This window comes from Miniopterus natalensis, chromosome 1 (genome assembly GCF_054644295.1).
Source record: "Miniopterus natalensis isolate mMinNat1 chromosome 1, mMinNat1.hap1, whole genome shotgun sequence".
NCBI lineage: Eukaryota > Metazoa > Chordata > Mammalia > Chiroptera > Miniopteridae > Miniopterus > Miniopterus natalensis.
The window spans coordinates 16,801,163-16,827,108 of NC_142081.1; the positions used below are offsets into that span (position 1 = coordinate 16,801,163).

Genomic DNA, 25,946 nt, shown 5'->3' on the forward strand with positions numbered 1-25,946 from the left:
CCCAAGGGCTGTGATCAAAACCAGCCCTGGCCCGGTCTGTTCAGGGTCTGGGTGGCGGATCCTAGAGTTAGGTCCTGAGGGCCCCGCTTTTCCAGTCCACACCGGCACCCATCCCGTGATTTCGCTGTGTGTTCAGCAGAGCATCATAGAGGAAACAAACAACAGATTCTAAAAACACCACAACCTGGTATGTAGAGCGAACACCATGGTAGCTTTTGAGTTCGTATGGCAATAGTCTCTCTCACGTTAGTTTTCTGAGTTTTTTTGTTGGTTGGTTTGTTTTTTTTCTTCTTAACGTAGGTCCAGTCATTCTCAAAAAAAATAAGCAAAAACCCAAAAGCCATTTCTTTCCCCTCAGATCTTGCAAAGTTACACACACTGGCCAGGACCAGATCCAGGTGGAGGGGAGGGGGTGCTTTTGTGTGTGTGCGCGCGCGCCGGTGTTTTTTGTGTTTTAAACTTTTTTAGTTTTTTTTGTTTGTTTTTTTACATAATTAAACAACAACAAAAAAATCGTTACAGTCAAGCTTCACAAACATTGTTACAGGCTCGCTGGGAGCTGTGGAACAGAGAAGCCAGGAGGCCGCCGGCGCGGCGGCGCGGGGTGTGCTTTATGTACAGCGCGCGGCCGCCGGGTCCCCGCGCCCCGGCTCGGCTGGGCCGAACCGGGCCGGGCCGGGCCGGGCCGGGCCGGGCGGAGGTCGATGCGTGTCGGCGCGTGTCCTCCCGCAGCCGGAGCCCCCTGGCGGCGGCCGGGCCTCCGCCGCCCGCGAGGGGGCGCTCTCCGGGGCCGCGCGCCCGGCCGGCGCGCCGGGTCCCCGCGGGGGCGCGCGCGGCTACACGTAGTACTCGCGGTCCTTGTTCCTCTGCTTCTTGTGGCCGCCCTTGGAGCTCGGCTGCTTGTCCTTGAGCAGCGAGCCGTTGCTCTGGGCCGAGTTGCTGATGTAGTTGCGCGTCTCGTCCACCTGGTAGGAGCCCTCGTCCCTGTTCCTGTACTTGTACATGGCGTACAGGAGGATGAGGATGCAGAGCGCGGCGGCGGCCACTATGCCGACGACCATCCCCGTGGTGCTGCTCGACTCCCGGATCACCTCCGAGGCGCCCGGGACGCGTCGCACTCCCGGCTCCGTGGGGTTTGCTGTGGGCACATTACGGAACATGGGGGAAGTGATTAGTGGGCTCTTCAGTTTGGTGCTGTCTAGCTCGTAGGCCGTGGGCAGCGGAAGCAAGACTAGGTCAGGCTGGGGTCTGAGATCACGGTGATTCATTTTGCCAGCTGGCAATTTGGGCACCATCCCAGACGAGGAGGAGGCCGTGAAGCGGATCAGCTCAGGGGACAGAGCTGCGGTAGAAGTCCTACTAGTTTCGGAGACTTGGTTAGGTCTAAAGTCCTTGGATTCCCACTTGGGCGCATGTGCTTTGTAGCCACCTTCGAAGATGGAAGTGGAAAGACTCTTATCTGTTACCAAGGAGAAGGTGGTGTAAAAATCTTCATCATCGGTAGGGGGCAGGTTAGAGTCAAAGGTTTCCCCTGAGCCATACCCAGATATCACCAAGCCATCATCATCACAACCTTCGCTGCCTCGGTCCGACAAGCAAGGTAACCCCGCCTCAGAGGCCATGGGCAGGGGATCTTTGGTGGTCTCAACAATGGTGAGGAGGGGGCGGAGGGGAGGGGGGAGTGTAATGGAAGGTGCACGAGTAGCAAGAGGAAGGGCGGCTAAAGGGTCTTCTACAAGGAGAGGGACAACTAGTTCACCTCCTGGGATTGGAAAGAGAGAGAAACACAGAGTTAGCACAGCTGTACATCAACACGCTTCGGCCGCCCCCACCCGCTGGGGGTTCGCAGGGCTCCTCATGGGGGACTCCAGTGGCAGCCTGACCCTCCAGCGGATCTGGAACCCGTTCTTTGCCTCTTGCCACCCAATCCTGAAGTCTACAGACTGGGGGGAGGGGTGCGGATTTTAAAGGTACTCTCAAGTAATTATGTGGAAGGAATCCAGGCAGGCCTGTTCCCAGGATTTGCTTATGGGACTGAGGACATTCCACTGGACTGTTGCGGATGCCGCCTGGATATCAGAACGTGTGTGTGCGTGTGCGTGTGCGTGTGCGGTGTGTGTACACACAGACTTGCACGCGATGACTTTGTGAACCATGACATTTCTCGATGGCCGCCTTGGGTTTCTACTTACTTGCTCCCATGAGGGTGAGAATGACATATTCTCCACGTCGCCGAGACCAAGATCAAGGAACGGAAAGGACCTTGTCTTTAACGTTTTAAGTTACTACCTTCTATTTCACATTCATCAAGCGCAGTCCTCATGTACTACGTGCTAAGTGAGGGCAAGTTATAACAGGTTAAAACTGCTCAGCGAACAAACCCGTTTTGACGGTGCTTTTCCAGAAATTGCCCTGACTAGCAAAGACAACCCACCTTGCACTGGTCTAATGTTATGTTAATGTATTGCTTTTATGATATATGCAAAATGCCCTGAGCTGGATGCCAGATTTTAAAAATAACCAGCCTAGACAGCTGTGACTTACTGGAAACTTACTTTTAGATTCAGAAATGTAGAGACAGCAAAGTGAGTTTTGAAAATCAGTGATTCTTAACTAGAACGGCAGAAATATATCAGTTTACCCACAGACCCAACTTACTGCGCTTATAAACAAGTGGACTGGGTCAGGAAGGAAGGTTCAGGTGGGTCGCTAAATCCTAGTGCCTTGCAGGTCGTGGGTACCACAGATATTCCGTGGCGGATAGTACTCACCTAACTGTAGAACCAAGCTTATTATTTATGTACATATGACACACCATGCTACTTCTCAGAGGAAGAATCTCAAGAAGTCACAGGGCATGTCTCTTCACTGGATTTTGTCCAAAATCTTTATTCCATCTCTTGATTTTTCAAATCCTTTAGCAACGATGGCATGCTGTTCCCGTCCCAGTTAGTCCGTCAGTTGAGATGCTGATATGGTATCATCGAGCCTCTTTCTGAGCTGGGTCACTAAGCTCTCAACCAGGTACAAAGTCTGTGTGTTCTGCCCTCGGTGGTGTTTGGTGTTTAAGTATCTGTGATCAGATATGACTTTACGGAGGTGCCTCTGTTGGTGACAAGCCTAGACATGTGGCTCCATGCTGAGAAAGGTCTAGGGACATTCCAGGTAGACGAGCCTTTGAGCTTACACAGTCTTCCCAGGCTGTTCCCCCAAAGACTGACTGGAAAATTAGAACCCTCTGCTCTGTTTTCCACACCTTGTATCTTCAAACGTGTCTTGTACCCCTGTGGAAACTGTTGCATCAAAAGGGTCCAGATCTCGGGTGGGCTGATAGAGAAACCTGCTGCACGCCTGCCTCGCCCCTGAGGGGAATGCCTGCCCGCGTCAGGCTCTCCGCCCGCCTGTCCAGCCAGCTGCACTGCGTTACAGGAGGATGGAGCTGGGGGGGCAGCGATGCACATGATACATAGCGTTGGGAAGGCGAGGGACAATGGGGCATTGCACAGTCATCTCTGGCCTACCCGGTAATGTGACCGTATGTGGGGAAATAAAACAACGGCCTCCGTGAGAATCTCAAAATGATAATTTGGTCTGCGCTCTACACCCAGGCTTCTCCCCTGGTGCTTAGAGTTTGAAACTATTGAGCAAAATGTTCTTTGCGTTCCTGACTTGCTTTACTGGACCAGCAAGCCTATTTTTCACATTGTGAACATATATAATTCATATACCTGGCAACTTAGTTAATGCATAATTTACGCACTTTTGCTAGTTTTTATAAATGGGATTTGGAGCGTGTTTCCCTAAAGGTAAGCCGGTCATAAAGCTAACCCTGGGCTCCCTTTCCCCCACATTCTTCTAGCATGGGTCCTGGTGTTATACGCTGTGCTTCAGGTGACCGTGGGGGAAGGCGGGGTTTGAGTAAAACTGCCGAGAGGAAGAAGTGGAAGCCCCTGCGATCTGTTTAAAGGTTCCCCTGAGATTACTCTGGGGTCGTGTTATTTCCTTCAGAGAACAAGACAGCTCTTGCCCCCCTCTCCTGGAGCAAAGCTTTCCCACGAGGGCTCTCCAGGCATGAACTCTGGGGGCATTTCTTAGGGCGGTGAAAAGTCTGCCCCGCGTATGAAGCAGAGAGGACACTGGGCCGGAGACACGGAATCACTGGTTTGCTGGGAGGCAAGGCCTGGTGCCCGTGATTTCAACATAAAGGCAAACTGTTAGGCAGGATGCAGGGTCCCTTCAGGTGAGATGAAGACCATCGTCTTCATGATTACAGAGTGGCACTCATTTGCAATTTCAGTGGCCCATCTGTGACACCCAATTGCGGTCTTAAATTTGCCTCTTTCCCCCCTTCTCTTTTCAATCTTAGCTAAAGCTTCCCCAGTGTCTCTGTTGTTAAAAATCTACAAAGTCTACACACTGCTCGCTGTGCAGTTGAATCATCGCCACTCTCCTCTGCTATCCCCTTCTCATTCAACACCCTAATGCGAGTGTTTCTCCTGGAATAGAAAAATAATAATAATAATAACAACATAAGAATAAAAAAAAAAATCCTTTTCAGGATGGAAAGAGAGTCCTGAAGCTCGCTTATTTATAAAGAGCTTCTGAAAGGTTGGTGAGCCCCTAAGTGAAATAAGAGCTTATCTCAAAACTAAAATGATTGGTATGCTATAGCAGAGTTTAAATAAAAGAAGCGGCCAAAATGAAGAGGCTCCAGTTTTCTTTGCCATTTTGTTTTTATTCCTGGTAGCAGTGATGAAAATGATAAATGATGCCCCATTTCAGGGAAATCAGAGCCCAAATCCTGGTGGGATTTAATTAGTGAAATGGTAGCAGCTTTCATAACCCCCCTTTCCTGGCATCTCAAGGACCTGGAAGAATGTTTAGTTTAAAAGGAAGTCAACCGGGATGTGGGGGTCATAATTACAAATGGGAATTATGGTGAAAATAGGTGGAAAATGTTAGGTAACTGTAAATGTGAAGGTGCCTGTCGCAGGTGTATGAGTTGGGTTGTATAATCAATTTTAATATTCAATTCCACCTTTAAGAGTTAAGATGATTATAGTATCCTAGGGACTCCACGGGCACACACCATTTGAGATGAGCAGGTGAGGGATGTATTTCTCCCATTATTAGATCCTTAAAAGAAATGACTTAGGTTGTGGAAGCCTATTTAAGACTTTGTTTGTTTTAATCCAAAGTGACTATACTGAGAAATGTTGGAGCAGCTGATAATATTTTTGTTTCACTGCCCAAAGATTATGGAGTCATTGATCTACCAGATGTCTATGCTTATAAAAGTATTCATAGAAGCAGCAAGTCTAAAGTCATGAGGGGTTACAGGCAGAGTGATACAAAACCTATAATCTACCAAAACTCAAATTTCCTATTCCATCTCCAGAATTTTTCTTTGGTTGGGAATAAGATTTGTATGCCTTAAAGTTATCATGTTAAATCGGGAATATATACCCTTTCTTGACAGGGCTGTGTTTTCCTTTAGACTAGAGAGATCACTAGGGATATAAAGGTCTATTTTAGCCCCAAAGGCTGCCCTGCTTTTTTGCTTTATGAGCGTATTTATAGATATATAATTCATGTGTCTAGGGCTGATATCCAGCAAAAGGGGCTCCCTGCCATCGCAAAAGACGGTGGATTAAAAATTTAACAGAACTCTTCTGAACTGTGAGGATGTTGCGGGTGATGGTGAATGTAGCGGGTCATCTCTAAAAACAAGAGCAGCAGCAGGAAGTTTCCACGGGGCCCCAACCTCACCTCCCTGGAGATATTTGAGTCTAAGAAGTCACAGAGACACCAAAGCGAGGACACTGAAGAGCTAGACTCTGCGAGAGGACACCATGCTCTGATTCTGTGAGTTTCTTTTATGCATATTTAGGTTCTTTAGCTCATCTCTTACTTGTATTTTTCTAACTCTCTGCTGGGAGTTTCACATGTAATGAGGGGACACCATCCTTTCCCCACTAAATGAGTTGTTGAATGATACCCATGTAGTTCCTTGGTGCCCCCTAAGTGTGCACTTACAGCACATAAACATTCCAAAGCTCGTAATCAGAAAATTGTGCTCCATCCACCTTCAGAAAAAGTAGCCATGGACAGACAAAGCAAGCACCCCGGGAGAAGACACCAGAGAAAACTCAGGTGTCTCCGAGGGGCTTAGCTCACATTTTAGTGACATGAGAATCTTTAGGTAGGTCCCTCCCTCCCCCCAGCTCCGCCTGTAGTTTGTCAGATTCTATTTTTCAACATCTGCCCAGGTGAGATGAGCCAAAGCGCCTCGGCAGCATTGTCCATTGTAAAACAAGGAATGTCAAGTGGAGTTTTTCACTTGCCTTTTGATTAGGAGCTCTGCCTCTGGAGTCAGAGACTCGAGTAAACAGCACAGCTCTGGGGCCTACTGGCCATATGAGTTTGGGCAAATTGCTTAAACTCTCTGTAAAATGGGAGTAACAACACAGCCTATCTCAAACCAGCAATGTGAGTAATAATGATGCATGCTAATGTTTTAATTATAACACGTGCTAAATATTTAGCACAGAGCCTATTGCTACTCCAAAATGCTAGTTCCAAGTATGATTTCTATTAGTATTTTAGGGCTATAAACACTGAAACCATTGATCACCTCTTCTGACCATTTTTTAAAGTTTATAGTAGCCTCGTGCTAAGTTAGGGGGATGATAATATAGGGCCCAGATTATTAAGGATATTTAAATGCAGAGTTTGAGGAATGGTACAGTTCAAAGAACTTGTATTAAAAAAGATTAGCCTTTTATTAAATTGTCTTACAGATAGCTTCCTCAACAAAGATAAAAGCCTTCAGTTCAATTAGATAAAATAACACCTCATTTAGAAAGTTCTTAGTTTTAAACCTAAAATATCATCCAGCATGTCAAACAATATAAAAATCATATAAGCCTAGGTAGAGAAAGCCCATTCGTGAAAGCTGCTGGGTCGGAAACATATCTGTTATCCACCACTCAGTTGGATATTTCTATAACAGTTTCAGAAAACCCTAGTATTGAAAATTAGAGTGAAACACGTAACCTTTTAAAAATTGTAGAGTACTTCTTACCGAACTTATGTTTCCTGAAGAACATAAAGACAACATCTAAATTCCTTAAAAATCCAGGGATATTCTCATGCTAGAGTCACATAAAAAGGCAGTACCTACCTGGAAAGTTGCCTAAATAAAACTTTAGGTGTGAAAATCCTCATGTTTCTTCTTGATGGAAGCTTAGGATCCTTTTAAAGCTTACCTGATTATCTCCATGAGAGAAATGGAAAGTGTTAATAAAAAGGGAAAAGGGGAGAGAGAAAGAGAGAATTGTGTGCCTCCTGTGTGTGTGTGTGTGTGTGTGTGTGTGTGTGTGTGTGTGTGTTCACCAGTAGTTAGCTCTATACACTGGAAGGCATCATGATCATTGGACAACAGCCGGGATTTTCAGTGTCTTTATTCTCAGTAAAATGATTCTGAAGCCTGCGGTGATGGTGATGGTCTCATCCTGGATGACAAAGCGCACCATAATCACTTGAGAGTACCTTATTTCTCCTTTGCAGAAGAAAAAACAACACCCGATTTCCCCGAAATCTTTCTATGGAGCCAAATTAGGATGCAATTACCACTGATAACACTTGGAGTTACTAATTCATTTTCTTCTGGGTGCAGGCCTCCCGCAGGCGGTAACCAATGGAGCATCCCGCGGGACAGCCTCCCACCGCTTGCAGGGCTGTAAGGCTGGTTCAGCAAAGAGGCCAGGCCGCCTCTGCGTGTTAACAACCACCTACCCACCCCCTTCACCAACAGTAGAATTCACATCAATTATTAGAAGCAATTCAGCACAAAACATAACACTGAAAATTAAGCAAATAGACACAAATGAAATAAAATATTTAATATTGTCTTCAAAAATCACAGAGTAGGAAATAAAATCAACTTCAGGGCCAAAGTAAGCTAGAGGGAAGGAGAGCAAGTAACAGCTACAAAGCATTCCCAAAACAAGGACAGAAAGAAAAGTAAAAGCAAATAAAAAAATACTTTTTTGAAAAGCAAAAAAAAGAAATCATATAGACACAACAATTGAAATAAGGAAAAGCATACCATATTAATTTATCGTCAACTTACATCAACAAATTGCCCGCATGTTTTTTGGCATGAAAGAAAAATTTACAAAAGAAAGTTGTGTAAGAATGCTCTTGGACAAATAGAATTGCCACATTCTTGTAACTTGCTTTTTTGTTGTTGTTGTCATTTCTTTAAAAAAGAACTTTGGAGCAAAATGTCTAATTTTTCAAATATAATAATTTACAACAGAGGATGATACAGGGAGGCAACAACACATACATCCACACCACATAACATAAAAAGGAAAAAAAAAACTGCACTTCAACAAATTTTTACTTCGAGGGTCTCGGGAGGGCATCGATTTCGAATTTGAAATAATTCCGATTGCGATGATTTAAAAAATTTCAAAAAAAACCACCTATTTACCTGTATAATTTACCTTTTAAAAAAAAAAATCTATGAATCTAGAGGGTTTGGAATGAATTTCTGCATTGTTATAGGTTCTCGGATAAATATTTAACTTTTAAGTTTTGTCTCTTTGACAAGCATTAGACTTTCTTTAAGGGGATGGATGACAGCACGTACATTTGAACAATGCCGGAGAAAGGAGGGGTGGGAGGGAACGATGCAGGGGGGGAGGGCGTGTCTATGAGTGGACGACACAAGAGATGAAGAGGATGGGAGTAAATGTGTAAGTGAGTCGCCATGTCCATGTAAGGGCAGCACGGAGTGATCTAGCTGCATTAGAGCTTCTGGCTGTAAGGAAGGGATGGGCAATATACAAAAACAAATGAGCCTACACGTGCCCATCTGCAGGAATAAAGAACAGAACTCTAACACTGACAATCTCACACACCCTAAGCTGCAACTTCTTCAACATGCAATTACTCCAAAGACTCGTTACAGTTTCGTTAAAGATTTTCAAACAATAAAAACAGTTTAACTTTTTTTTCTCCTACTAAGAATAGCCAGAATACATAAAATAATAATATTAATAATAATGATCGAAAGGTTAAAAGCAAAAACAAGGAGACTAGACTTAGGCATTCAAGTTGAACAACTTCATCGACAGCCCCACAGCCCCACCTAGAGTTAGGGGAAGGGGTGGGAGGTCTGCAGAGGTGATGGGGGGCAAAGCTGTACGGGGAGCCCACTTGCTGGGCTGGTAACTACTCCCCTGCACGGGAATGGTCCGTCTGAATGACGTCATCCGTTTCCCCCAGGCCCCCCACGGTGCGTGTGATTCCCAAGGGGACCCGGCTAATTGGAAAGGTGTGGATGTGGGGATTCTGCCGCTGAAGCTGTTCCACATTTAAAGAGGGAGTGGGGGGAAATTGCAGAAAACAATTCATAACTTTTTTTCTCATTAATTTTGGATCAAAGCAAATCTAAAGATCTAGCAATTAAAAAGAAACACACTGATATAGTTATATATATATAGATAGATATATATAATACAAAAAGCACTTAATTCCCAAACAAGAAGGGAGAAAAGAACCAAAAAAAAAAAAAAGTTTTAAAGAAAAAAAAATATTTCACACACTTTCAGAGATGAACAACCAGATGCACACGCTGAGGGGCACAGACAGAGCGGTCAGGGGACACTTGGTTTGCTTTGCATTTTCTGGCGTCTTGATTCCCCTTTTGGTGATGGCCGAAATGAAAAACCAATGTTGCGTTTTCTTTAATTTTTTTTAAAAATTTGGTTTTTGCTTCTTTAATAAAAATAAAAAGGGCGTGCAGTCTGGATGTACGTCATAAGTAGACATTGAAAAGAAGGAAGTGGCCAAGACTGACAAATGGGTAACCATCTACTCTCCTTTAGCCGTAGGAATGTTAAGTTCATACATGCTTAAAGTAAGTTGCATTTAGGGAAAATAGAAGAACAGGACAGCAAGCTGGGGTTGGGGAGAGGTCAGCAAGACAAAACCGATTTGGGGTGGTAGAAAGGCACTGGGTTTCGTTCTGTGCCCTTCCAGTAGGGGCCAAGGACATCCCAAGGCTTCTGCCAGGTCCAGGAAGGAAGCCGTGCAGATGTATTTGTGTATGTGTTCGGGGGACTGAAGTGGAGCCTGTAGGAGTGCAGGTAAAAGTATGCATGGGTTCATGGGTTCTGCTCTAGGAAATGTACCCCGTATTCATTCGTAGCCTAAGAAGGCCTATGTTATAAGGTATGGAGAGGTTATAATTAACATTGTTCCGCCTGAATGTTCTTGGGCTTTGCCAAATTGACAGGGCACCGTGGGTGACAATAGAGTGTCAATAAAATGAGCCTGATAAATGGAATAGCCAATATACACTCACACACACACACCACCACTCTCCACTTCACACCGTGGGACAGTGTCAGTGTCAGTAAACTACAGGGTAGTCAGGAAATGAGGATGGCTTATTTGGAGTACATTGGGGAAAACTGTACCAGTCTTCTAGAGACCGTGTGGGAAGCAAAATGTTCCATTCAGTCTACACAGAGAAAAGTAGAGGAGGGCGTGTGCGTGTGCGTGTGCGTGTGTGTGTGTGTTGAGGGAAAGGCACTGAAGAAGGGACATGGGGAAGGAGTTTTTAGGAATGGCCTCAGCCTCTACTGGAAGAGATCACAAGAGTTTTACTCAATATTATACCCCTGTGAGAACATTAATATTCAACCAAGGACTGGGAAACCCGGGTAGGCGAACCACAAAGGCAAGACACTGAGAGCACCTGGTCTGACAGCCAATCCAATCACTCCCAAGAACTCTTTTTGGGTGACTTTGACAAATAGAATAACTTGTAAGAATAAGCCAGACTTTTGGCCCCTATGAACGCCCCTTTTATTATTTTATATTAAAGTAATGATTGATAGTAATGTGTCCCCATGGGTCAGTCCGTACCAAGATTTTTAGTCTCTGGTTTAATAATGCTAATCATTATTTTAGGAACTTCACAAAGGACAGCTGAGTGGTTTTAGGCAGTGGAATAAACACCCAATAGTATAGTAACAGAAAAACCCTTGTTGCCATTTAGGTGATTTTTTTGGACTGATTATACTTTTAACATTTAATTTTATTATGTGAGAAGACCCTATAAATGCTCTTATGGCCTCACAAGGCACCGGATGACTTCTGTAGAACAAAGTTAGTTTTGATAATGTTCCTATGGATTGTTTTTTATATCACAGGCCATTTCTTAAAGTAGGAAACATAACTGGTCTAAGTGTGAGACTTACAGAATAAGATACATACATACTCCTGGATGGTAAGAGGTATTTTGAGGCAGATATATTAGCAATTTGGATCCCCTAAGGTTCCCACTGAGTAATTTGCCTAGTTTAAAATAGCCTGTTTTGACACGCATACAAGTAGGACACCACTTACATTCTGGAAATCGCTGGTTTAAACAATTGAACATATCAAAATTTATGGTTGTCATTTTGCAAATAAAATATGTAATTTTTAAACCCATGGAAGCCATCATTTCAGGTGAAGCCAACACAGCCAAGATACAGGACATCCACATTTTTATAACATAACTCAACCTTCAGTTAACATGTACAGAGCTTGCTTGGCCTTTAATATAAGATACAAAATAATACTGCTAGTAGCACATAATCATGTCACAGTTTCAGCTTCATCTTTCATTAGCTATCTACATTATGTTTTTATTACCAGTAACTGCATGGTTTTGTAGCTATGCCTCTACTGGGTGTAAAGAATGCTTTAGGATTATTTTTGCCACTGAGAACAAATAATACAATAACTTTACTTGAAATAGCATATTTGGATGCAAGCATTTTTATCCCACCATGACCAAATAACCCTGTCTAAATGTAAAATCAAACTTTTAAGAACATCGAATGCAATACATTGGAATTACACTGGTCGGCATTCATCTTAGAGAGTGCACTGGTTTCAAAGAAAAGAGTTTCTAAACTGCTCGGGGTTGTGCTTAAGAAGCCCAAAGCCGCTCAAATAGCTCATGTTGCAAACCTGCCTCTCTGGGAGAGTGGGTCCTGCTTGCTAAAGACATTGTCTTGAATGTGCATAGGTGAGTGAGGTCAAAGAGGAAGGCCCCAGTGAATTACTTAGTATAAGATTGCATATTTTTAAATGCCTGAGGCAAATCACTGGAAAGAGGAAGAAGAGGGAACCTTTTTGGGCGTCTGAGTGCAATAGCAGGGAAGACTTAAAATATTACAAGTAGGGAGATCTAAGAAAGGAGTTTGGGGAACAATACCCAGTGAGGATTTTCAGGACGTTTGCATCAGATCTATGTGGGAGAACTCCTCCTCTGCTCTTCCATGGAACACACAAAATCATTTCATCGATTGTTATTTTGTGTCCCTGGGTGAAGGGAGGGACTCTTCTGGGAACATCTGTGGCTCTTGTTCAAAATCACAGTTTGGCTAGAATTAAAGTGGAGACTCTAAGCGCGGATATGGGATCCTGGGAAGAGGAGGAATCATGTCATGTCCTGTCTCATTGGGAACAAAATGAGCCCTGCATATACTCTGACTTCTCATGGTCTCTTTCTCAGATGTGAGTGGTGCTCAGAGAAGGGGTGCAGAAGCCTGCTTCATACCTGCTCTTTGCTTATAAATACAAAGTTTAATATTTTCTTTTTCATGCGGAACAAAAATGTCCTCAAGTAAAAAATTCATGTACATTTTTCCCCCCAAAACTCAATTTCCACACATAATCATAGTGACTACGGAGAAACCTCTAAGATGGAAAAGCCTAGGACACTATCAAGCCCAATATTTAGAACTGCATTTCTGTATTAATGATTTGCTTGCCCAATTTAGAGTAATTTTTCATACTTAAGACAGATAAGAATGGACAAAACCTTATAAAAAGTACTATCACACAGTGAAAACCGGTAAGAGAACATTCAGATGTGGAAGGACCCTAAATCAGCGAATTCTTTCCCTGTAGTCACATGGCCTTTAACTTGTGCCTGTAATTCTGTCCCCCAATCTCCATTCTTCTTTGAGGACCTACTGTGCCCTAAACAAATTTCTATGACTCCAACACTCCAATCTACTACTTTTATTCTCAGTTTCAACTAAACTCTAAAAACTTTAGTACAAGGATAGAGTGAATGAACTAATGAATAAATGAATTAATATATTTAATTACTACTCACATTGTTTACCCTCACACTATACTATACCTTCCATAATGGCATTAAAATCATGTATGGCCCGGCCGGCATAGTTCAGAGGGTGAGCATTGCCCTAGGATCCAGGAGATCGCGGTTCGGTTCCCGGTCAGGGCACAGGCCCGGGTTGCGGGCTCGATCCCCAGTCGGGGGCGCCCAGGAGGCAGCCGATCAGTGACTCTCATCATCGCTGTTTCTCTCTCTCTCTCCGTCTCCCTTCCTCTCTCTGAAATCAATAAAGACATATTAAAAAAAAAAAAATCATGCACAGCCACAGGGGCCACCTTAGGCCTGAATCTGGTTTGTGGGATAGAAATTTTAGGGGCAGACCTCAGCTGCAGCCTGGGCTCATCGCCCCCGGCAGCCGCTCGTCAGGACGCTGAGCAGGTCAGCACCGTAAGCCCCGCGCGTGTCCCCCGTGGAAGGCGGAGGTTGTAATGCCTGCTCAGTAACCTAGCTCGCAGGGCAGGCTTACCCAGCCGAGGTTCTGAATGTGGAAGTGCCTGTAAATCCGAAAGCGCTTCTCAAATGCTTGTTACTATTGTCTTCAGAGCTGACACCACAGCATCAGCGGTAAAAAGAGGATTTCATACCCAGCAGAGCCCGAGTCCCAGCCAGCCGGGGTCGGTGCTGCTCCAGGGGTGATCCTCGGAGCATCTGCGGCAGCGTCACATAAGCAGTAACCTCGGTCCCAGCCCTGACCCAAACAGCCGCTATTCGACTTCTTTTGAACCTTTGCCCCAGCCCCTCCAATGATGCTAAATTCCAAAAGCTCAGTTAGTTCATCTTCCAACGGTGATTCTTTTATTAATTCTGCATCTGACTTTGTAAGTATTTTATTTCATTTTTCTTGGGTTAGAGTTAAGCTCTGAAGAGGTGTTATTTAGATGTGTTTCCACAAGAACATGCTCATGTAGGGGCAGGAGCGTGGGCCTGGAGGGGGGCTCTTGCCCTCCAGCAAACCATGTGAGTTGACAAAAGTCACCAGCTCCTCATCCCAACCCCTGGAGCCTCAGTTTCCCCATTTATAAAATCATAAAGACTTATCCTCTCTAACTCACAAATTTATGAGTATCACAAGTAAAATTACTTTGGAAACTATAAGATATTTCATTCAAATGCAAGAAGATGTTATTTGCTACATATTCGCCGTGTTCAGCACTTCCTGGTGCTACTGAAGAAACCAGAGAGGGTGATGACCAAAGAGGAAATCTCATTAAGTCCTTTGGAAATATATCTCCCAGCAAACCCTAGAACCAGGAGGTGAGGACAGGAGGGGATGGAAGGTCAAGGTCGTATTTTAGCTCCTTTCTCCTCAGAGTGTTAATACTGGTTAAGATACACAAAATGAAAAATTTAATTAAGAAATTTCTAGGAATTAACATTCTCCTTTAAATTTTGTTTTAACGCTAATCAGGTATTAGTGTAAGCCTTTCTTCACTTGGTATTATGAGTTCCTTGATGTGCATGTTGAATCTTTGTGCTTACCTTACATTTTTTAACCTGTCTAGCACAGAGCAGGGCACACCATAGGTCTTCAATACATATTTGTTGAACTTTGAAAATAGAAAAGCTTGCAACGCTTGGATCTCTGCTTTGTCAAATAGGTGGGATTCGAAAAAGCTATCCTGGCTGGCACTAATTTTTCAATCAAGAGGGAATTATCTTTATGAAGTAAAGCTAAAAAATAAATAAATAATACAAATTTAAAAAAAGAGCAGTGTAAATAGGGCTCAAAGCTATGAGCTAAGCAACCACTCCCCTGTTCTTAGCCTTGCCTCTGTGTGGATTTTTAAGGCTGATCTACGCATATAGCTCATTATGTGTGAACTATTAGGCCCTTTTTAATATTATTGAAGTCCAGGACAGTAGATAATATATTTATTTCATCAACATAAAAAAAAATCCTGTGTGCTCATAAGAAAAGAAGGCTCTGTATGAAATACTTGGCTGCTTTAGCTTGAATAACCCAAGAGTTTGCCAACTTTCTCCTCCTGTCCTGACCCCTTATCTCTCCATCTCTTGGCTGGCCCCAGGTGAGGCCCTAGGTTGCCTTAATTTTCAGGGCGATCACTTCCAGCCCCTTGTACCAGCTATTTGACTGTGATTTCTAGTTCAGACCTTCTCTCAGAATTCCAAGTTCCTTTATCCAATTCTTATACAACATTTTCACTTCAATATCGAAGAGGCACCTCAAATTAAAAAGACCAAACAGAACTTTGAACTTCATGCACCTCCTAAGTTTGCACCTCCCCTTATATTTCCCATTTCTTGGGTACAAGCCCCTAATTAGTCATCCTAATTGAGCCCAACCCCAGCTCACCTCCACATGTCCAGCATACCAGGAATTCTTGTTGACTCTACTTCGGTAACAAATTTCTCACATGTCTACTTTGTTCCATTGCCATTAACCAAGTCCTAGAGTAAGCCACCCTAATTCCTTGCTTGGAATCTGCAGTAGCCTCCCTACCGATGCCCCTACCTCCACTTTTGGTTCCCTAAAATCCATTCTTCATAATGAAGCTAAGGTGATCTTTAAAAAGTATACAATATAAATCCTATCAGGTCACTTTCTTGCTATAAATCTTCAAAGGCAGTATTCCCCAAACCAAAATTCTGTACTTTGACCCATTGTGAAAGTACCATGTGATGTACCTGCTTCAACAAATACGTGTTGAAGGCCTATGGTCTGTGCTAGACAGATTAAAAAATGTAAGATAAGCACAAAGATTCCACTTGTGCATCAAGGAACTCATGATACCGAGTGAAGAAAGTACCTTGTGATGGGCCTGCTGCCTCCCATTCCAGCCTCATCTGCAGCTCCCTCTGACCCAGGACTTCTCAGGCTCCGGCCACGCTCTCTGGTTTCCCCACCAGGAACACTTCTTTTCTTGTCCTTTTCTGGCTAATTTCTCCCGGTAGTTCAGGTCTGTTCTCCAGTTTTACTCCTCAGAGAGCCTTCCATGACTTCTCTGTGAGTTGCAAGCTGCTCACTAACTGATCACCCCTCACGACTCTCTGCAGAGTGTTTACTAGCGGACTCGTGCCCGTTTGTTTATGGAATATAAGCCCCATGAGCACAGGGATTTGCCTTTTCTTGACTGTCCTTAGAACAGCGCTGGACCCATAGTAAGAGCTCAGGGTGGTCACTCCGCCGTTCTCTTGCTATCTCCCAAAGCATGGTGCCTTTTCCACATGAGGCACCAAGTAAATGTTTTGTAAACTATCGAAGCACTGCATCCTCTCTGGCTTTATTTTCTTGCACACTTCTCTAAACCAGATGGGATTTGCCTGAGTTCTAGTTAGCAGTTCCAATGCAAATTGGACCTTGTCATCCACAGCTGGCTTAAAAAGCCTCCCGGAAAACACATTGCTATCTACATCATTCTCCCTTTCATAAGCTGGTGGTGGGATGTTTATTAAAAACTCAGGCTTTCCTCTGAGTTGTGAAAGCTAAAGATAAAATAAACACAATATTCAGGGGTGCCAGACTTTGATGCTTGTCTTCGGGCAACAGGAAGGAATGGGCCAAGCAGATTACGAGCGGGAGGGCTGGTGAGCAGAGCCGTGCAATGTCCTTGGTAATCTCCGCCTGCTGTGGCCCCGCAGCCACTGACAGCAGAGCCCGGCCGCGGTGGGGCCTTTCTCCTCAACTGGCGCCATGACATTTTATGATCGTGTTTATATACTAATGAATTATTCAGTGAGGTTTATTTTGCTTCTCTGTTCTGCTAAAGCTCCTCCACTCTGTCATTATGACCAGAGCTCTGACCGTTTTCTCTACGCTGCTGTTTCTTCGGGTGGTGGCTGCTGGGCGTTTCAACCTGCGGCCTCCTCTCCGTAGGGCCCTTCAGCTCTCTAAGTAGCTGAACTTGCCAACATATTGCTATAAAACTCACCAATCTTGAAAACAGCTCTTTTCCCCTAACATATATCTTCATTGCAAGGAATGTATAGTGTTCTAAAATCCATACCACCAAGGAGATTTTGTAACTAATGGAAATTAGTACTGTACAAACAAGATGAAAAATTTGCCCAAGACTCATGTACTTGGCATTAAGATGATGTACCATGATTATATGGCTTTGACTGTGTCTCACCTGAGACTCAAGCAACTGGTTTACCAGAAAGAAGACTGCAGAGATGACTGGGTGAGCAAGACACATCTCATGAGATTATTTTTAATTTTTATAAACCTAACTGCTGTAGATTATGAAAGGAGCTATGAAAAATTTCCTAGTCATTCCCTAAACAATATATATGAGCTTCCAGATTAGTAAAGATATATGCTTAGGGACAAATGCATAAGATCAAATGGTTAATATAGTGATTCCCTCACAAATATGGGAAAAAAAGAAAGAAAATATAAGTTATAATTATATAGTTAAATCATGAGTTAATTAGAAGCTTAATTCTGGAAGGAGATGTTCTTAAGGGTTATTGAGAGCTTATTTCTGCCAGACATGGTGTTAAGTACTTTAGATATTTTATTTAACTTAATTATTATACTTATATCTTACATATCAGCAAACTTCAGCTGAAAGAAGTTAATTTGTCTAAAGTGACACAACTAGAAAGTTGAATAGCCCTGACTGCACCCAATCCTATACATTTTACATTAAACCACAATTCCACCCTTAAACAGAATGTTTTTTAATATTCAGCTCTCAGTGAATATGAAAAATTACAAACAAGCTAATCTATAGATACAAAACAACTTCCACAGTAGATCCTAGGATCTCTACAGATTTATTTCAAACTCTTACAGCTTCAAATTATTACTGTACAATGAGATATTCAGAGGGTCTCTGAGGGGTTTTTTGCACAATCAGGTCACATCAGTCAGACCTACTATATTAGTCTCTGCTGGAGGTAGTGGGGAGAGGTTGGCAGGCACTGTCTGGATATATGCATTTTTAAAAGTTCCCCAAGAGGCTCTTATGCAAAATGAGGTTGAATTTATAGTCAAAGACCTGGGCAAAATCCTAGATGGGATCCACCCTCTGTTACCTTGAATAAGACATAACCTCTCTTGTTTGTGAAATGGAGATAAACTTCACCAGATGCTGAACTAATCGAAGGAGGTATTAGATATACAAGCATTTGTAATCTATAATATATATGTACATATTTTCAGAAATGTGATGAGTAATAATTATTTTACTGGCATATCAAAAGCTACCTAACAGTTTCCAATACATGGATTTTTAAGACTACATAATAAATGCTTTTGGATGGTCTACCTAATTCTGAAAGTAACATGGTGGAACAGTCAGTTATCTAATTAGTACCTAACAAAATAGTCTAATTGGTTTGGTTCCTTTGCTATTTTCTTGAATTGTTAAATTGCAAGTGCTCTCTGGACATCTCTGTCCCATACCCTTTTCTTTCCTGCGTATCTCAACTGATCATTGGCCCAACACTAAAAATTTTAAAAAGCCTCACAAACTAGTTGTTGGAGAAGATCATCACATTTTCATTATTTCTTTTTTCATACCCTATTATTTTATTCTACATTTTAGGCCCAAACTGGTAGAGTCCACTAATTACTCTAAAGCTTTAAAAAAAATGGCTTCCTCTGAGCACCGTTTTATTGCCTCTAAAATGTAACAGATCAGATGGTCTTTTGAAAGAACCAATGACGGAAGGAGGGTAAGTGCTGTTGATGGAGTTCAAAACCGTTCCAAAGCCAATACTATCATTTCTAAAATGTTTTGAATTGATTATCGTTACTGCCTAACACTATGTCATTACACATGGAAGCGTATGTTTTATGTTGCCTTTTCATTTAAGAATCAAAAATCAATTATGTCACCACTTCACAAGGCTCCCTCCCTATCCCTGGGAAGGGCTGCTTCTGTGTTTCCTGCAAGGAGATGACAAAACCCTGGGATAGGGTACTAAGGACTTTATCATGGATATTGGGGCTATTGAGTAGCTAGAGAGGGAGATCTGGTGATCCAAGATTAAAGGTCTGAAAGCTGATTTCCTACTAGACACCGAGAGGGCCCCATGTGGAAATCAGGTACCAATAGAATGATAGACCCAGAGAGACAACATAGGGGCTTGTGGGTCAGGGATTTTTTTTTTTTTTTTTTAGGTGTTATATAAACAAGACAAAGTTTCAATTGAGCAACTCCAGCTTTTAGAAGAAAGTATTGGGCGTGACTGGCTTTTATTGCTTTGGAAAGCTCTGCATCTCTGTATTTTTACTGTGTTGATGTTCGGATGCATAAGGTTCTCCGGAGCCCTTGGTCCAAGATGTTCTGAGACTGTGTGGCAATAATTACCCATCTGTACTCCAGAGCTACAAGCAGCCCTTTCTCTGTTGGATAGCTTGTATTATCATGGTGACCCAATACAAGAAAGCTACATGGATTTTGAAAAGCATAGTTAGAAAGCACCACAGGTAGCTTGGTGTCATGTGAGCCAGTTTTATCCATTGTCCAGAATAGTGGATAGAACTTTCTCACCAGCCAGGCTTAAAACTAAAAGCATAACATTTCCTAGTGAAAAGGGGCACTTGGTTTTAACAACCTTAAAGTATTTCAACTGGAAAGAGCTTCAGCGAGAACAGCTCAGGCCTGATCTCTGGTCTTGAATGTGGAACTGGGTGCTGCAAGAAAGCCAGTTGGGAAGGCAGAGAGGGCAAAGCATGGGCTATAAAATAGCCATGGCTCACATTTAGCACCTTCTTTCCCATTTACAAATGGGTTCCTTCCAGGGCCCAGAACCATTTCAGTCCAAATTCTTTGAACTATAAATAGCATCAGTTGAACTTTATTCAGAAGAGTAGCTTTGCGTTTGTTCTGCTGGCCTATAAACATTAGAAGGAAATCTTAGTGGAAAGCATTCTAATCTAATGATGCGAGTCATAGGAACTCAGAAATCAATTGTGGAGGGTTGAGTCTGATTGAAATTTATATGTAGATTTTAATACCCATCCAAAGCTAAGCTAGGCTATTCCATACATACCAGGATTTAAACTGCATCCTCTCAACAATGGGCAAGTCTGAGAGCATGATGATAATTTCTTGTGTAACTATGATGATCACCATCCACAAAAACCACGTGCTCTGTGCAGGGATCTGGTTTCGTGTTGAAATCCTAACTATTCACGCTTACAGTGAACTCCTAACTACTTCACTTAATGAAAAAAATACATATGACCCTCTGAGCATTGGCCACATTTCAACTTGAATAATTATGTTGGTGGCCACAGATTTCTTCTATTCAACTCATTGTGCACAGCATATTTCCACCCCCACCCCCCAGAAGCAAAGGCTCTGCCAAAAAGGAGCTCTTCCCGAGCAAGGGTGGGCATAACCTCTAGCACAGAGGCCTAAGGAATGCGCAGAGAGAATCTAAATCAAAATCTTCAGATGCTGAAGTTTTTCAAAGTAAAAGACAACAACACACTATTCTGAGAATAATACTAATATTTACTCACATATCGTCAAAAGGAAAAATCATATGGTTCAGATGAAAATATTTTAAAATGAAACATTGTGTGGTCTCACAATGCATATGGCAGTATTGAAGAGGGACCTGATTTTCTATTTTGTCACCATGGGCATGGAACCAAAAACAATTTCTTTTTTTCTTTTGAAAGGAACCCTATAAAGTAGTCTCAGTGTTTTGAAAAAGTTATCTAGTGTGAAAAGAGAAATGTGCCCAAGGAAATTAAGGGTATCTGAACCTGGCTCCTGCAAGTTGCCGTTCAGTATGATTGGGAATGAATGCAAACTTTTCTGGTTTTGATTTTGACTTTGGCATTTTCAGTCATTTAGAATTAATCTAGAATACCACTCTTTGCAAATATTTAACCAGCTCCTTTTGTGTCATGTTGAGTGTTACAGTCTTTACTGGCATATGAACAAGTATGACACATGGCTATATTTTGAATGATACATCGACAGTGTTTTCAACAGTGACTTTTCATGTAAAATGTTGTTGTGTCTTTAGCTGTGAAGCTGAACAGCAAAAAATATATAGTTAAATGGTTGGTTCAAGAACTGGAAGGTTGAGAGGACTGGGCCCTCCAGGAGACTCCAGTGAAGCCTTTTATGGCACTCCATGCTCATTTAGCAGTCATCAGAGCAGTACTTGGGAATTCCTTATCAGATGAGAGGAAGGTGGCAGAGAGAAATAAAATGAAGAGACTGGGCTCTGGATGGAATGCCAACATTTGTAACCGAGTTTGCTTTTCCAGTGGTACTGTAAACCTCAGTAGTTAGTAAGAAATGTTTGGTTTCTGTGTTTTATTTTATTTTTTTAGCAAGAGAAAACAACCAAATTTAATACATACACATGTATGGGAACCCTGTATACCTGAGAGGCTCAGAAATAGAAAGAGGGATTTAGGTACATAAGGCAGTCTGAGTTAGGGCTGAGGTTATGCACCTTGGGCTTCAAAGGGTCACTGCAGGAGAAGAAGGTCAGATGTTTAGTAAATAAAGGTTTGCCCTGCCCTATAGGTGGGTTGAAAAGGTTGTCTGTGATCATCTCTTATGGGCAAGTTCTCTAATTGAAATTCTTCTAGGAAGTTTAAGGATGGGGAGGGAGTTTCTCCTGAGCAAGGCTGAAGTTGCCTTCAGCTCAAAACAATTTGCATCCCACATAGGCACAGATGGATTGGGGTGACTCATTCTGGACCCCCAGGGTTCCCTCTTCTGAACTTTCTTCATTGTTTCTTAAGGGTTAATAGTATTTCTGGGTGTAGGACATTCTATTTATTTACCAACTCTCTGGAGTTCCAATCCATCTATATAGTTGTTGTTGTACACTGGGATTTTCATAACAAACAAGCTGAGAGTTTGTATGGACTATAATGAACATGCTCTTTCATGTATATTTTCTTGGGAGTGGAGCCAGAGCTATTTTCCTCTTCCTGTTTACATATAAGATGTTGTTACTTGGCAGATATATGTTAGAATGGTTGTTCCAGATTGCAAAGAGTTTTGCACACCTGGGTGATTTTCATTCCAAAAGGTCCAATTAAATAATATTGTGCTGCATTTGCATAATTTTTCAATTTAGCTATATGGCAGAGCTTCCAACCTGAATCTTTAAATTTACAAAACAAACCAAAACACAAAAACGTGTGTATGTGAATTAAGAATTTAAAAATTATTGGTCAGTTGGTACCTCTAGAGATGATCTGCTAATACACAATAATTCTATCAGTATCATTTAAGGAGGATTTGGAGAACAGGAGTCTTTATTTTAAGGGTAATCTCTCAACTTTTTTGCATAACAAACCCCATTGAAAGACTGCATGCTACTTTCCCATAAAAATGCTCTTGTAAATAAAATTTTTATTTAAAGGAGACCTTATCCATGGATTCTAAGGTAAAATTTTAAGAAGACTGCATTACAAATAAGGCAAGCAGTAATGTCTGTAAAAATGACTTGTAAATTGTAGAGTTACATAAACATATGAGGCAACTGCACAACAAAAGGATTAATTCTCATTAAGAGGATAACTGATGTTGGAGTTTGGTTCACTGGAATTTAATTCATTTTTTCTTTTTACTATCTCTGGTTATCTGAGTTAATATAAAAGGTCATTATTAAGAGTTTAGTCTAAAATTTGCCTTCAACATAAAACATATTTTCTTCCAATATAATGTGGCTAGATATTGCTAAGTTTGATATTCATCAGCACTGGTTAAATGAACCCAACCTCAGGTGCAGATCTAATAGAGCTGAATGTTAATTAATGTGATCCAAACAACTTATCATTCTAGACTTGCTTCTATTAGGAAAGATGTGCTCTGGCTGTCTGCTAATAGAAAAGCCTATTAGTTGCATGGATTCCAATTTCCTTTATCTATATTAGTTACTGAATGGTAGGTTTCTTCTAATATGAATGTTTTTTCATTGTTTCTCTTTATAAAATTATGGAACAAGATTCAGTGGATGTATTTAATATATTTTAATCTGATAGGTTTCATTTATAACTTTTAACCTAGAAGAATCAATCCACTTTCCTCTTAAGATTCAATTTTGGTGTCCATATGTGCGATGCCAGATAGCATTAATATCAGACACGGAAGGCTACTTTATGTTTTCATATATTTTTGAGCCCCACGATAATCCTGTGCTGCATGGGGTAGATGTTATCCACACCTTCGAGCAAGGTTTCTCAGCCTCATCATTACTGACATTCTGTGTTGGATGCTTCTCTGCTGTGGGAGCTGTTCTGTGCACTGCAGGACGTTTAGCAGCGCCCCTGGCCTCTACCTACAAGATATCAATAGTATCTCCCAACTTGTGACAATCAAAAATGTCTCCAGGATTGCCAGATGTGCCCTGGAACAAAATCACCCTCAGTTTAGAACCATTGGCTTAAAGGTAAAGAAATTATGTTGCAGGGAATTTAAGGCATAGGCTCAAGGTCATGAAGACACCGAGTGAGTAACCGAGCCAGGGTAGAGCCCACGTCTCTGATATGATGTTCTCTCTCCTCCTGCCATGGTCCACAGCGCATCTTGGGAGAGACTCCATATTATGATTCCTTTGGTGTTTTTGTTGCGCCATAAATATCATAACATAGATAATACTATAATATCATTAGTATATGTAGAAGGCCAGAGGTAAATATGTAGAAGTGCTTATTTAATTCTGAAGGATTATGAAACTATCATGTAAGCATGTGTGTGCTAGAGAGAGGCACAGGGAGAGAATCCACTTTGAGACAGACATCTGGGGGAAATCACAGAGACCTGAAACCCCCAGAGCAAGGTAAGCTGGAAACTAGATGGATCTGCCGCTGACTTCAAGTCCCCAACTACAGAACTGATCTTCAATCGTCGTTTAAGTACTTAATGCAATCTGGCTCCTGTTGGCATCTTCCCAAAACACTCTTTGAGCTGTGCGGTGGAATTTTGCCAACAGCCAAATTATCGGTTTATAGTCTCTAGTGATTAGCAGGTACAAACAATGAAAATTCATCCTCGGTGTTTCGAAGGAGCTATGCCTAACTGAAATAGCTTCATCTTCCAGACATAGTAAGAGAAGCTGGAAAAACCCCCAAGCCCCATGCTTGATAAGATAAAAATAAAACCAGACACAATGCTCAGACCCACAGAAACCTGGTGTCTAAGGAATCTGTGAATATATCCTCCGTTCTCGTGGTTATATGAGCCTCCCAGAAGCAGGGACAAAGCGCACAGGACAGCCACACAGCTTAACCTAAGCGGAGGAAGTGCCTGCCCACCTTGCGTGTGGGCAACGCCAGAGCCTGACCCAGGTCTGCATCACCGTTCCCATCATGTCCAGGTCCCAGGGGAAACACTCACTCACTAGCTCCTGCGTAACCAGTGCCAAGATTAAGGAAAAGAGAAAGCAGCTGTGGAGCTAGGTCCATAGTTCTACCACACCTCAGAGGAAGGATTCAGTTTCTTAGTCCTTTGAACAAAATGACACAGCTGGTGGAAAAGCAAGCATTTTTCTGAAAATGCTCTCAACACTCCCAATTTCCTGTGGATGTAGACAGTCCCTTGTTTTTCCGCTTCTCACAATTCCCTAGTGGCCCCTCTCTCTCTGATAGGACTGTTGACCCTTAAAGACCTCATATCAACACTTCCCTGAAATGAACTGAAGCCTCCTAGGAGTTTATCTGTCAATTTAATATTTGTGTCATCTGAAAAGAAGTGAGCTTATTCCGCCTCCTTCCCATTTCATCAATCAGTGTGAAAGAAATGAGAACATGGGCTGAAAAATAGGTGGCTTACAGCTATTAATAATGCCTTGCACCAAATAGCACCCGAAGTTCACAAAGTTCCCTGAATAGTGACCTGAGCATGTGAGTCAGGAGGTAGACAGTGGACCAAGGTGGTTTAGTCCATTAAACCAAATGGAGAGGTTATTTTGCCCCATTTACTCAAACTCTGGTAAGTACAGAGTTTTTATAAAAGGTGGACAAGTGGACTAGTTGTCCTCCATTGTGACAGGAGTGGTCTGTGCCACTGAAAGTAAATCAAGGCTCCCTTTTCCTGGTTCTGGCCAGTGGCATCTGGGGGTTCTGGGAGGACTCTGGGGCCCGTGGGCTGTCTCTGACTCCCACAGCTATTGCATAAAAGGCGATACCCTACTCCTTTTCCAAATACTTGCAGAATAAAAACAGTCACAGGCCAAGCTATTTTCTCTCCCACCCTCTTTCTCTCACACAAGAGACATACATTTTAGGGTTTACTAGGTGTAATTCCAAAAATAAAGTGTCTCCATTGTAAAACTGAAAGAGAGAAAAGCCTCTTGTTCATTTTGTTCTTTATCTAGAGCCAAGAGAGCATGACTCCCAAGCTGCTTCTTGAACCTGAATCCTAACTCCACAGCCAGATAAAGGATTTTACATAAATGCAAAATATCATTCCCACCCCCGGAGAAAGAGAACAAATTATTTCTAGAGTCTAAACTTACCTTTTGCAAGCTGATCCAAGTCTCACTAAGTTACAACTAAAGCAATACAGTCATAAATGTTTCCTGGAACTTCATTCATTTGAAAATGAGGCAACTTCCCTGGGCAAATCGACAGTCATTTGCGCGGTGACAATGGCCTGCCCCATCCTGCCACGCCAGGCCACTGTGAAGGAAGCGGCCCTGACGCTCAACACGTTTTCCCAGCGCGAACGGACCTCATCGCCCGCCTTTCAAGGGCGCCGAGCGTTGCAGGCCGAGCGCTGCCGGCGGGACCTAAAGGCGCCCGCGCTCACCCCGTTGGCAGCGTGCGAGA

At 42.6% G+C, this 25,946-nt stretch overlaps 1 protein-coding gene across 8 annotated transcripts in view; it reads right to left on the reverse strand.

Moving 5' to 3' along the window:
• Positions 1-836: 836 nt before the first annotated feature.
• NRXN3 (neurexin 3) overlaps positions 837-25,946 on the reverse strand; it is a 1,308,313-nt gene continuing 1,283,203 nt past the window's right edge. For 4 of the 8 annotated variants that reach the window (XM_087818795.1, XM_087818791.1, XM_087818819.1 and 1 more), the window contains one exon: positions 837-1,762. In XM_087818795.1, the coding sequence (XP_087674921.1) occupies positions 837-1,762 (926 nt within the window). The remainder of the gene's footprint in view (positions 1,763-25,946) is intronic. The other 4 variants (XM_087818808.1, XM_087818802.1, XM_087818811.1 and 1 more) reach the window with 2 other exon arrangements.